Here is a 13,746-nt window from a genome sequence, read left to right on the forward strand (position 1 = left end):
TACTAAACATAAACATTACAATAGAGATGGGTGTAGCCTTTATATTGAGTTATAACCAGTTGTAAAATGTGTACAAGTGGGGTTATGTAGACTCCACATGAATACATTTAATAAATGGACTGATGCAGTGCAGATATGTACTATATTACATAATGCAAATCACCCAAAGAACTAAATGAGTCCAATAGTCAATAGAAAAGTCAAATACATTTAATCCAACCACTTTTTTTTTCGGACCAACCTTTGCCAAGTACAACTGGAAACATGCACAGAATTCGACATGAAAGAGCTCGGACCGTATTCGTAAATTAAAAAAATGTCAGAGTACAAATAGAAATATACAAAAATCCAAAGCAAATGCATGGTTTCTACTTTTAATGACACCATGACCATACATTGATAGATCATGAAAAAGAAACAAAAAAAGTCAAATCAGGCCCACACATTTGTATGGAACCTCAACGGAAGGGGCAGAGACAAGGTGGGATGTAAGCCTACATCCTCTCTACTGGACCTCTGAGCACAATTGGGGGGGTGGGGTGAACAAAAAACAGGAAGAAAGTTCCATTCTAAGTAACCGAAGCGCATCGCTCATCAACATCTGGCCTCATCGAGTCCCTGAAAGCGGAACCATCAATAAAAATGTGTGTGCGCGCGAGTGTGTGAGTTTCTATGTGTTGCAGGGTGATGGGTGAGTGTATTCAGTGTTCTTCCACGCCCTTGCTCCCCCCGTATCGCCACAACAGACCATAACGCTACAGCTGCCAGTAAATACAAACTGTGACAAAGAGCCGCACTGACTGGAGGAGGCTGTGATGACAATTCCTTGGACAGTGGATGAACGAGTGGGAGCGCGTATGTGTGCATGTGACAGAGTGTGGGGTAGGCCGGTCCGCTCAGCGCCGGCCATCGGGGGACGGGGACCTGGACCGGGATCGAGAGTGGGACCGGGACCTGGACCGGGACCTGGAGCGCGAGGCTCGCTGGGCGGGTGGGGGGGAGTGAGGGGCGGCCGTCTCGCCGGCCTTGTTGTTGGTGACGGAGGTGGAGCGCTTGACCGCCGGCTCCTTGGAGGCGGCACGGACGGCCGAGGGCGGGGACCCTCTCCGCGGGGACGCTCTGCGGGGGGACCCTCCTCGTGGGGATCCACCCCGTGGGGACGCTCTGCGGGGGGACCCTCCCCGGGGGGACGCTCTGCGTGGGGACCCTCCCCGAGGGGACGCTCTCCGTGGGGACCCTCCTCTAGGTGATGCCCTGCGTGGGGACCCTCCCCGAGGGGACGCTCTCCGTGGGGACCCTCCTCTAGGTGATGCCCTGCGTGGGGACCCTCCCCGAGGGGACACTCTGCGTGGGGAGCCTCCTCGTGGGGACCCTCCTCTAGGTGATGCTCTCCGTGGAGACCCTCCGCGTGGGGACGTTCTCCGTGGAGACCCTGCCCTAGGGGAACCTCCCCGTGGGGACGCTCTGCGTGGGGACCCTCCTCGTGGGGAAGCTCTGCGTGGGGACCCTCCTCGTGGGGAAGCTCTGCGTGGGGACCCTCCTCGTGGGGAAGCTCTGCGTGGGGACCCTCCTCGTGGGGACCCACCTCTCCGCGGGGACCCACCTCTCCGCGGGGACCCACCTCGAGGTGATCCGGAGCGGGAGCGATTGTACGGCCGGGGCGTGCGGGAGCGGGAGCGAGAACGGGAGCCCTGCGGCGTGCGGGAGCGGGAGCGCCCGTGGGAACGGGAGCGGGAACGGGAACGCGAAGAGCTGTTGGAGCGGGAGCGGCTCCGGGACCTGGTGGAGGATAACCACGTGTTACAGGAGGAGAGGAAACACCACGACTACAGCCCTATGAATCCCAATATGCATGCCGTGCATACGAGGCCCTAGACCTGAAACACCAATACTGGTCTGCTGGTTGAACCACGGCTTCACCGAAACAGCCGTCTACCAATGAAATGGGTGACGGATGTTTCAGTGCCGCCGGCAGAGATGGAGGAGGGTTTCATCACCAAAGAGTTATCGTCCTTTAACTAAAGAGCCATAGGCCTGGATATTTCAGTTTTAACCTTCAAATGAACTGCAAAAAATGATGACACCAGACAAGCCATCAAAGCCTATAAAGGATTACTTTGAACGTCAGCAGCAGACGGCAAAAGAAAGAAACCAACCTCTTTTTGGCTGCTTCAACCAACTTGATTTTCCTTCCATTGATTTCCTTGCCAGACAGTTTTTCAAGAGCGTTTTTCAGGTCGCTGTAAGAGGCAAACTCAACCACCCTGTCCAATGAAAAGAAAAAGTGTGGGAGGGTGAGGAGATGAGTCATTGCAAATGGAGATTAAGATGTTTTAACAAGCTCATGTTCGAGTCCTTTAACCAACAACTGGGTTGCTTTTGCAAATGTATCAATACCCCCAGACCCCGAGCGAGAGGCCCCTCGTTGGTCCCTTACCCTTCGTTGAGCTTGGGCCGGTGGGCGTCTGCAAACGTCACCTCCCCTGCTTGTCTCATGAAATCCTTCAAGTCCTACCGCACAACGTGAACACCAAGGGGGGCAAGTGAGTCGGGCAACCAAGAGACATGGCCACACTCAATTTGTTGTTTGCAAAAATGTTTGACTAAGTGAAATCAATGGACATAACATAAGAGAGAGGCGGTTAGATAGACTTGAGAGCACTATATAGGCTACTAGGCAGATTAGGAACGACGTAGGGTCCAAGAACGTCCCATCAGCAGGTCTGAACAAAATGTTAACGTAAGCCTGTTATCGTTTCATTTAATTTTTTTAAGTAACATCTGGATTAATGGGTATGGTTTATCGGATGCCAGTATGCATCGATTGCCAAATGGTTGATGGAAAACGGAGCCAGGCGCATTAGGTTGCCAGAGAGCTTCGTGGACCCGGTCACTTTGAGGGCTATGAGGAGAGGTGAGCGGCAGGAGGACGCCGAGGCGCCGCCTGGGGCAGCAGTGTGGCGCGGGGAGCCCCCTTCTCCCCCCCAGACTGGGAGGGTTCTACAGGGCTCTGCGCCCTGAACCGCTTCCGACCTGGCACCCCGCCTTTCATTTTGTGCATTATAAGAACATTCAATCATTTGTTTTTATGTATATAAAAATATATAGGCAAAGAAAGATGTAGATATATTAAAAGATCGTTAAATTTGTTTTGTTTGTTTTTAAAAAAAGAAATTTAAATATATAAAAATAAAAATAAAGAGAGTGAACAGGGTGGAAGAGAGTAAACTACTACCTGAGAGCGAACCCCACAGTGTGGGGGGAGGGGTAGGCCACAGGCTCTCCTAGCCCACCAATACCTCGGGACAAACAGGCGATTCTATCCACCGGGGCACCAGCGAGGGACTCAAGCACGCTCGCTCCTCGCTCTGCACGACTCTCGCTCTCTTTCGCTCTCTCTCAGGCTCGAACCTCCCTCTCTCTCTTTCTCCCTCTCTCTTTGCCACGGGTGCGGGATCACCAGTGCAGGGCGGTCGGGATCAGGTTGAGGTAGAGATCGATCGACCCAACGCTCGGATTCGAAAAGGAACCCATCGCCATCGACCAGCTGTTTTGGTGGGTGTTTTTTGCTCTTGCCTCTCCTCTCTACGACATTCTGTTTGCTCTTTCCCCACACCTCGCGCTCTCTCTCTCGACCTGGGACACGACCTTGCCCGGGCCTCAGTTGAACACACCGGGCGGCGGGGAGGGCCGTGCGACAGACTGGCGCGTGCCTGCTTGCGAGCGATCGCTCACAATGGCCAGCGGGCGTCAACCATGAGTGGAACACATTGGCGTGACAGCATAGGCTCAACCCCAGAGGGAAGGACCAACAGACAGGGTCACCATAAGCGAGTTCTTCCATACGACACAACAGTGAGGCTGGCAAATAAAGGGGTGAAGAATTGGTTAAAAACGTTGGAAAACAATTGGAACAAATTTTGTGCTTTGTGTTTGCTGAATCTGCCCTCTTCACTGAAGCTTATCAAATTTGCATTGAATTTAGGATTTTTACAATTTTGAAAATAAAAATGACCATATTATCCATACTAGTTTGGATGAACAATAACTCATTTCTGGATACATTCCTGGAGTCTAGTGTGTTTGTGCGTTGCTGGGCCATGACCAGCTGCGTGTTGCGAAGGCTCACCTGCCAGCTGACCCGTGACGACAGGTTCTCCACGATCAGACGGTTCTCCGTCCGCATCGGAGGAGGATTCCGACTGAAAGGCAGCATGAACGTGAATAATGGCGAAGGAATAACTACAGACAGGAAGCTTGTCCGTTCTGAATTTACACTAGCACAACAAATAAGGTGGACAGTCCTACAAAAATACAGTTTTCAACATCACCCATTGACTTGGGACGATTAGTATGCAGTGTAACACGAGTAATGGTGACGGCTTGTCTGTGACCAGTCACTTTAAAACCTGTCAGATTGAAGGGCTGCAACACAAGACTAGTATATTCCAGACTGGCATTGCAACAGTTTTAACAATGTTTTAATGATTGGACTGTTACAGCAAGGAATTCACCACCACACTATAACAATAGACATAAGGTCAAAGACACCAAAGAGCCAATTGCAAACACAAATGACTAGTGCTTCCTCTTGGAAATATTCAATGCCAAATACCGGTATACCCACGAGCAGGTTACCCTCAATAAATTATACTAATGTAGTGTGGTTCTGGCCTAACGTTGACTCTCATGCATACCTGCGACCATCCTGGGAACCCCGGCCATAGCGATCAGGGAAGCGTCCTCCTCCGCCTCCTCTATCGCTACCACTTCCACCTCCGCCACCCCTGCCGCGCCCACCACGCAGACGCACACGGGCATGCTCAATGGTCACCCTAGGGATGAACAAAACAAAATTTGACTTGCATTTACAATCCAACAAATGAACACAGACCGAATCTTGCCATGTATAACGTTCAGTGGCGTCTTCACATTAGAGGCCAGTGGGGCACGGCCCCACCAGAGAACGCTGCCGTGCAGGGCACGATTATACTTTTCTTTTTTCAAAAATGTCATTGAGCATAAGTTAATAATACATTAACTGTTAAGAATTAATTACATGTCCGCAGTTTTAATTTGATGAACGCAATTGTTGTAGTGTAGTAGTTGTGTGTGAAATAGTTCGTTGCTCCGTCTCGTCTGTTCAGCTCGGTGGGGCACAGCCGAGATGGCCCCGTCTGCTGCAGTGTAGAAAACTGGTGCCGTTGCGCGAGCAAGCGCCCGCTTCTGTTTCGGCGGTGGGGCCATTAGTTTAGGGCCCCAAAGCTCTTCTCATTGGCTGATTTGTAGAAAGGGCGGGGTTTACGGCGGGAGCTGATCAGATCTCGCTAGCTAGCTAACGTAGTTACTGTTACAGTAAATAACAAATGGACGTTTCATTCATTAAATGATGAATCGTGTTGAGTATCTGTCTCATGTGAGATTTAGCACTTTAGAACAGAAGTTGGAGATAAAACGTTTGGGACCACATCGCCCGACGGATTTAATCATTATTCAAGAGGGAAAGGACAAGAATAGATCGTTCAACCAGGAGTGGTTCAAGCGGAAAAAAATGCTTGTGTTTCACCTCAGCCACACAAAGGAGACCAGACAGCACTGTCCTTAAAGCACAGGTAATTACCATCTTAGCCCAAACTTACATTTTCACCCAGGATTATCCAGGTCTGAATAGGCAACCACTCTATTAGGCTAGATTCATTGTTAATTGTACAGTATGGTGGCCTGCAAACTTAAAACATACTTCTTTTTTTGGTAGATTGTGAGTGGTGGCTTTGTATATTAATTGCTGTGTAAAGGGTGTGCGCCGTTGTGTTTTTTGTTGCCACGTTGTTGTTTTCTTGAGTTTTGATATTGTGAGATCTTGAACGCTGCCATTTGGTGGTGCTATTGCTATAATAGCCCAATATATGTCGTCAGATTCGCGTTTGAGTGATGGCATTATTCAGCTGCAATTTTGGTCCCCTCTGTCACTTGCTACTGTTTTTGTTGTGATGGTAGCAATATGTGGCATTTCTGGATTGCGTTATAATCTTTTCCTGCATGGGCCCCACCAGAGTTTCCAAAACAAAATCGCCACTGATAACGTTATATATAACGAGTTAAACATATGGTTAGAGACAATGGCTGCGCCTACGCATCTGGTCACGCGGTGTATAACCTTACTAGGCCTTCTTTGGGTCTCACCTCTCGTTGCAGAGCTCTTTGCCATCAAGCTCATAGACCGCATCTTCCGCGTCCCTGGGGTCGTCAAATTCCTGCACAACATGGGGGTGCATAGCTCAATTAAAGCTCCGTTCAGGCCCAAAACGACCACAAAAGCAGCAGCAGCAGCACCAGAGCCAGACCCCCGTGATTCAGTGTCCCGACTCACCACAAAGCCGAAGCCCCTCTTGAGGTCGATGTCTCGGATGCGGCCGTACCCTTTAAAGAACCTCTCCACGTCCTTCTCCCGGGCCGAGGGGTTCAGGCGACCGATGAAGATACGACAACCACTCATGTTCAGAGTCTTCTGCGAAACCAAGGAAGGAGATAAACATCCACGTTGAGTTATCGTTAAAAAAAAAGTATTGGCTAAAATTGACGTAATATATGGTTGATCATGGGAATGAGTTGAATGGCGAGCCCGGTTGACCGTGCCTGGTTCCGCCATACAGGCCTGAACAAAAAGGCCCGTGTATTATAGCTAATAGCTCCACCCAAAGTCGATTTAAAGATCGGTTTCCCAACAAAATAGCAAAGACCTTGACCTTCTGGTCATATTAACATGTTTTAGAGCAACTACAGTGTGTTCAACGTACCTTTTGTTTTACGGAGAAAGGACGAAACGCTTCCTTGTCTGAACGCGAGTAAACAGCAAACAACCTCCCCACAAAATGGAGTCGCTTTTTTATTCCACAGAAATCGTCCTTTAAATACAGCGCGTGCACCGTCTTTATCTGGCCGCTGGGGGGCGGTCGGACACAAGCCCGCATGCGCGGTTGGAGATGGAATCGATGCGGGATCAATAAATAAAATAGTGCGTGTTGCAGCTTGTGTGAGAGCGTATGGGATATTTGGATACACCGAGATTTATTCATACCAACCCCTGCTAAGCATAAGCTTTCCGATTTATACCATACCAACCATGCTAAGCATAAGCTTTCAGATTTCGTACTGAATGAGCTGGCCTTTTCATATTCAAAAAATAAATAACGTATAAGCTGAATGAAATGGGCTGTTGGGTTCATTGCTATTATCCAGGTGAATCATATGCTTCCATGCCCGGATCTTCTGTGCCTTAACTAAACTGCAACTGAATAGAATGAAATACGTGTAATGATATATTTATTGCAGCCCCCCATGGTTTCGGCTGACTTGGTAGCTAATGCAGGGTGTTTAATAAATGACACTGTTTAATAAATGACACCACTTCAAAAGAAAGCTTTTAATTAGAAAGTTATATACACACTGTAAAATTAAATTAAACTTTATACAAATATTAAATTACTATTTTGACACCCACTGTCAGGTACAGAGGAGGAAACCAAAGCAAAAAAGCAGTGAGAAGCAGAATCATTAAGAACATGTTTTTCTCATCGTTTCTCTGGAAAGCAGCACTGTACAACAGTGCTTCTGGACGCAAAGTTTTAATTCAATCTTCTTAATGTATAGATATATATATATCGGATTCCCATGTAGTCTAAATGGCCTTGTAGCTAATGAGAAGCAGAAAGGACTAGAGATGATTATGGGGGCCCTGCAGCGTCTGGAAGCCTCGTGGACAAAGGGAGGAAGAGGTGCTTTTTCTGAGTGGCCTCTGAAACATAAGAAAACCACATGAAACAAAGAAAGCAAACCCGTCAAAACACAAACAAGACATTGTTATGCATAGAAAAAATAATGTAAGTAAGGCCATTGGAAACACAGAAGACATTGCATTGTTGTATTGCAGGAAAAAAAAATACAAAGGCTTAACAATAGAAACCAGACCAAAAATAAAAGGCAAAAATAAACATGTACAAGTCTAAGGCAACATTAGCTGCAATAATGTAGCCATTGACGACGAAGGGCTGTGTCAACAGAAAAAAAAACTGCGAAATGACAACAGAATCATAAAACATGATATTCATTTGGAAATGGACATCACCAATAAAGTCATGTGGTTTTCAGAGGGACCGGGTCAACCCAAAAAACGTGCATCAAGCGGTTATTAAAATAAAGACTTATTACCTTTTTTAAAAGGAAGGTGATTGATAATGAATATGATAATGGTTCTCAAACACACTCAGCATCTGTAAAAAGGACATCTTGATCTCTACCATTTTTGTCTTTACTGCAACCAGCTGCAGTAGTGTCGATAAGGATCTGAGGATGCAGACTCCATCAGAACAGAGAGTCAAGTCCTTGAGAAGTCCTCAAGTGAGCCCATCTGCTCCGGCCACTTACTGCCACGGACATATTCCATTTTTTATTTGAAGGGGAGCACTACACAAATCGTACACTCTTCTCAATTTCTACAGTAGACGGTTGCTGGGGACTTACGCCAATTAGTTGTTTCCCATTTGCAGCCGGCCACACGAGTGGACAGCTTGCTCTTTTTCGCCTTACTGAGGCACAGACCGAAAAAGATGACTGGATGCTCAAGCACACACTCACACACGCCTTTAACTCTAGGAAACCCCAAATACCAACGCACGCCAAACTGAGCCCCACAACCCAAGCAATAAATACAATCAGGTGCAGAAAGTAATGAAAAGGAATCCCAAAATAAATCCGGGGGTCACACACACACACGCACACACACACGCACACACACACACACACACACACACACACACACACACACACACACACACACACACACAAATCCACACACACATGCATGACACACACACACATCTCCCAGACCATAGGACGCCAACTTTCCATTATGACCAAGCTCCACGAAGAGCTTGGTCATACGAAATATGAATCAACAAGTCGTTGATTTGTATTTTTTCCTAATTTGCTCTTTGTAGTTGCGTGTGTAGTGACGCAGGTTTATTTAGAGCCACATCAGCGATCGTAGCCTTCGAAGAAGCGCTTCGCTTGAGTCGATAGATCCACATGTGACCGGCCAGATACGGGCGGGGTGGGGGTGTGCCGGGGTGAAGCAATAGATGAGGTGAAGCAATGCATAGCCTAAAGTACACAACCTGTACGTTCTGCTTGTATATCATCACACGCACATTGAGAGAGACGGAGAGTTTGGTTTATACTGGGGCGGACACACTCGATATGCATGTCTGTGTGGCAGCAGGCAAGAGTCTATTAACGGGGTGGAGAGAAGGAGGACGTTTGCGGGCGGTTTGCTTCTTCTTCTTTTTGGTTGCGGTCTGTGTGTTTGTGTGCGTGTGTGTGCGCGTGTGTGTGTGTGTGTGTGTGTGTGTGTGTGTGTGTGTGTTTGTGTGTGTGTGTGTGTGTGTGTGTGTGTGCGTGTGTGTTGGTGGGGACTGGTGGAGATCCACAGTCAGGCCTCATCAGCAGTAAGAGAGCTCGGGGTGACAGATAAGAGGGGGTCTCTGGGTTCCAAGCGTCATGCTTCCTTCAGCAGAGGAATATCTGTTGGGGGGGGGAGGAGACAAACACAGCCATCAGATATGTTAGACAACAACAACATTAACAAAAATGACGGCATAACCCCAGAGTGCTTTATTTGTAATTTCACTCCCTCGGCCATGTGTAATACCACGGAGGAGTGAGTTTAGTGCCGGTTGTAAAGCTCCTTGATATATGCTACAGGGACATTGTCTTCCAGGAATTGCTGCTGTTCTGACACTAGCTGTTTAAACACAGTTCCAGTTGAAATACCTTTCTGCGGTTACCTTTCTTGCAAGACTAGAGTAGTACACAAAAGTGCTTTATTGATCTACGAAGGAGAATTCGGTAATAAAGAAAGACTACATCAAACAACCCAAGTGAGGATAAACGTCAAAGAACATAACCCAAGCCAAGCGTTCATACTATTTCCTAAGTGCTCTTCTTGAATTATCTTGTTCTCTATTTGTGGTTCAGAAGTTTACATAAAGGAAGTACAGTATAATTCGAGCATTTTTCCTCACTTCACTTTTTGGCTCAATCTCACGCCTTTTAAAAAGGAACCTGCCCAACGAGCACTGTCCATTGGCCAACATCTCTTCAGCATTGCCGAATTCAAATTTTGATAAACGGAAAAACGCATAAACATGAACCACTTCGTGAACTTAAACGTTGTCCCGACATAAACCATGACGATATTTGGAATTTGACCACAAGAAGATAATTATTTCTAGACTTTATTTTCTTTAGCTTAGATTGCCTAGGTAGACCAGTAAGGTAGAATTAACAGTTGATTTCCCTCTGCTGAGTGGAGCAGTCAGATGCTCAGAGGACACCCTGTTCCCCTGCTGCAGTACGGCTGCCTTCATGAGAGGGAGCGCACAGACAGCGTGCCCCCACATCACCACTTACCATCAGAGTAGTCGTCACCCGAGGCCATGGACAGCAGGCTGTGCTGGTCGCTGCTGTCGGAGTCTCTGCGGAGGGGCAGTGGCGCCGCGCACGCCCCCCTCAAGGGCCCTCTAGCCCAGGAGGACGAGGCAGAGGAGGAGGAGCAGGAGGGGTGGGGCGCCTGGTGAACCAGCACCGTCTCCGCGTGGCGGCGTGACGAGGAGGAGGCGGAGGAGGAGGAGGAGGAGGTGGAGGGGAGGCAGAGGTCCAAGTCTCTGTGGTGGAGCTGGTGTTGGTGGTGATGGTTCTGGTGGTGTATGTGGCGGGTTCTAGAGGGTCCCGCCTCCGAAGGCCCCTGGTGTTGCTGTGGCAACGGGCCCTCGGAGAACACGATGGGGACCCGGGACTCGGACGGAAGCTGGGCTGGGGGATTAGGAGGAGGAGGAGGAGAGGGCGGAGGGCTGCTGCGAGCGCCGTCGCTGCCGTACACCGCCTCTTCGTAGGAGGGCAACGCCACCTGCACGCCCTCCACCATGATGGAGCACGACTGGCCAGACACGCCCTGCTCCCTCCTGGAGAGAGAGAGAGAGAGAGAGAGAGAGAGAGAGAGAGAGAGAGAGAGAGACAGACAGACAGACAGACAGACAGACAGACAGACAGACAGACAGACAGACAGACAGACAGACAGACAGACAGACAGACAGAGAGAAAGAATACCAGGTTAGGCCCGCACGTACACAGACATATTTGAAAACATTCTATTTTCTCTGTGTTTTGGCCTCCTGCCTACAAGAAATAATATTTTCGAAGGCTGAAAATGGAGTGTGATGAAGCTGGAGCTTTTTAAACCGCAGATTTCTTTGTTCGTGAGAACATGTTTGTTAATTTTTGTTAATAATAATTAGTTAATGAACGTTCTTCTGTGGTATTTGACTTGTTCAAAGGGTTTGGGTGGCGACACAGGTGGCGACACAGATTATCGCCACCTACTGGCCTGGGCATGACTATTCGGGCATTTACATCTTTGCATTCTTGTTCTTTTTAGCGGCTATGAGGGCCGCATGCCTCCACATTGCCTGCTCTATCGGTGCACTTGATTGGAGTCCGGTGGGCAGCTCTTCGTTACGGCCACCTCAGCCAATCCCCGGGTGGCAGCCCGACTAAAGGTCTCCTGGCGCGGGAACAAAGTGTTACAGCTTTTTAATCACAGAAGGGTGGCTGAGAAATGTGCCTGAGACAGCTTACGACCCGGGGCCCGGTTCAATGACTTTTTCATACTTTTGTTTTTCAATAGTCACGCAACGTTGACTCGCCTAACCGGCTGCCGAGATATCACCGCAGCTGTTCCGGTGTTTGGATTGGTTCTCGAAACGACAGAGTCATGGCTGTTTTATTTGCTTAAAGCCGCATGTCAAAACAGATCCATCTCCTTGAAGCAAGGTTTCCATAAATTAATGGAAACGTGAAATAGTTTCTGTGGGCGTCTGGTTAAAATGTGATTATAAACCTCATTAATGTTTAAAAAGTCCATGATCCCTTCGATCCATGTGTTTGATTCTGAAGGGTTTCTATGAGCATATCAGACACCAGTCAACGCACTGGCAGCAAATGGCGGCATGATTGAATGTTCTTAAATGAATGAATAACATCCAGCATTGTGTGTCTCGTCGGGCTTGTGATCTACATTCATCACATCCCCAATGGGCCGACATCAGTCAGCATGTATGATCTCAGTTCAACTCATCAACCAAGGACTCGCGCCGGCCATTGAACAGGACTAAAAGAGCAGATGAATAGCAGTCTGTGGTGCAGTGCGTTGTACTGGAATCTCATCGGCTCCTGATCTGTGTTCACCACGGTGTGAAACTGAGACAAAAAAATTAAATTCCTGTTCGAAAGTTGTAACTCGCTGAAACTTCTGCCTCCGCAACACATGTGCGCGCCAGTGCACAAAACCTAACCTACCAGACCACGTCTAATGCGCCTTAGGGTTCCTTCTGATAGAATAAGTGTTTAGTGCCCTCATTTATAAGATAAGATAAGGTATACTTTATTCATCTCAGCAGAGAAATGTAGGAGTTCCAGCAGCCAGCATACTTACATAAAACACAAAACAACACATGTATAGATACACATCCCACCTCAACAAAACCATGAGCCCACAATACCTAGCCTAGGATAGAAAAAGTGGAATGGATGCTCCATGTGCATAAGTGTAAGTAGCTGTTACTCAGAGATAACAGCACAAAATGTGTACAAATATACAGGTGTGCAAATAAACAGGTGTGCAATAAACAGGTGCAAAAAAAATAAATAATAATACATATACTGGTATATAATAAGCATAATATATAAGTTTATATAAGTTTGATATATGCAGCTCAAGCTAAAGTTTAAATTAATTATTCTGGCCTTACTAAAAAGGGGAGTTATTATAAAGTGCAATTGCAGTAGGTAAAAAGTATTCTTAAATCTGTCCTTTCTGCAGCTTAGCTGTCGTACCCTCCCACTATGATTAAGGTTATAATAAGGTCATCCCATTTATGACCCTTTATTTGATGTACCCAAATAAACAACTTACCCTGAAAGGGATTGAAACAAAAGAATAACACTGTTAACCGTTTTTAGAGAAATGAACGGTTCTGTTCTGAAACAGTGAGAATGATTTAGTTTTTTATTGCATTTTTTGTTTTATGGTAAAATATTGTTTGCTTCCGGGTTTTTGTTTTTGTTCCTTAAACCGGTTTCCAGCCCTGGTATGTGCACGAGTGAAAGTGCAAGTGTGCATGTCTGCTGGCGTGTGTATGTGTATGCATGACAATGTGTGTGTGTGTGTGTGTGTGTGTGTGTGTGTGTGTGTGTGTGTGTGTGTGTGTGTGTGTGTGTGTGTGTGTGTGTGTGTGTGTGTGTGTGTGTGTGTGTGTATGTGTATGCATGACAATGTGTGTGTGTGTGTGTGTGTGTTTGTGTGTGTGTGTGTGTGTGTGTGTGTGTGTGTGTGTGTGTGTCTCACCTGCTGTGGTGGAAGGACTTGAGTTTGGGCTGCAGCAGGACAAACAGCACCACCAGCAGCAGGATGAGGATCACAGAGCTGGCGGTGGAGGCCACGATGGAGAGGGCGGGCATGCCCAGCGGAGAGGTGGGCTCCCTGTCTGCAGCAGGAGAGAACACGGTTAACACAGGCAGACACACACCCTGGTCCTGACCCAGTTAGTAGGAGAACGTCAGTGTGGATTAAACACGGGAGTTCTGACTTGTTTTTCCAGAAAGGGAACTGATGCTACGATTTATTGTATGTGA

General features: G+C 47.6%; 2 protein-coding genes across 4 annotated transcripts in view; both read right to left on the bottom strand.

The window, feature by feature from the left end:
* Window positions 1-194: 194 nt before the first annotated feature.
* Window positions 195-6,909, bottom strand: srsf5b (serine and arginine rich splicing factor 5b). 3 transcript variants are annotated; one of them, XM_030345052.1, is made up of 9 exons: window positions 6,798-6,909; window positions 6,371-6,508; window positions 6,184-6,254; window positions 4,698-4,835; window positions 4,130-4,202; window positions 2,438-2,511; window positions 2,157-2,264; window positions 1,327-1,779; window positions 195-1,266 (listed from the first exon to the last, which is right to left on the bottom strand). In XM_030345052.1, the coding sequence occupies exons 2-9, from the start codon at window positions 6,494-6,496 to the stop codon at window positions 897-899; spliced, it is 1,413 nt and encodes a 470-aa protein (XP_030200912.1). In that variant the 5' UTR covers window positions 6,497-6,508; window positions 6,798-6,909; the 3' UTR covers window positions 195-896. The 3 variants fall into 3 exon arrangements, with proteins under 3 accessions (XP_030200912.1, XP_030200910.1, XP_030200911.1); XM_030345050.1 differs by having other exon boundaries at window positions 195-1,779; XM_030345051.1 differs by having other exon boundaries at window positions 195-1,779; window positions 6,371-6,505; window positions 6,798-6,879.
* A 499-nt stretch (window positions 6,910-7,408) lies between these two features.
* The window catches only part of susd6 (sushi domain containing 6), a 30,252-nt gene continuing 23,914 nt past the window's right edge, over window positions 7,409-13,746 (bottom strand). The window contains exons 5-7 of the mRNA XM_030344917.1: window positions 13,460-13,598; window positions 10,468-11,018; window positions 7,409-9,579 (exon numbers count right to left, since the gene is read on the bottom strand). Of these exons, the coding sequence (XP_030200777.1) occupies window positions 9,554-9,579; window positions 10,468-11,018; window positions 13,460-13,598 (716 nt within the window). The 3' untranslated portion in view covers window positions 7,409-9,553. The remainder of the gene's footprint in view (window positions 9,580-10,467; window positions 11,019-13,459; window positions 13,599-13,746) is intronic.

Source organism: Gadus morhua, chromosome 21, assembly GCF_902167405.1.
Source record: "Gadus morhua chromosome 21, gadMor3.0, whole genome shotgun sequence".
In the NCBI taxonomy this organism is placed as follows: Eukaryota; Metazoa; Chordata; class Actinopteri; order Gadiformes; family Gadidae; genus Gadus; species Gadus morhua.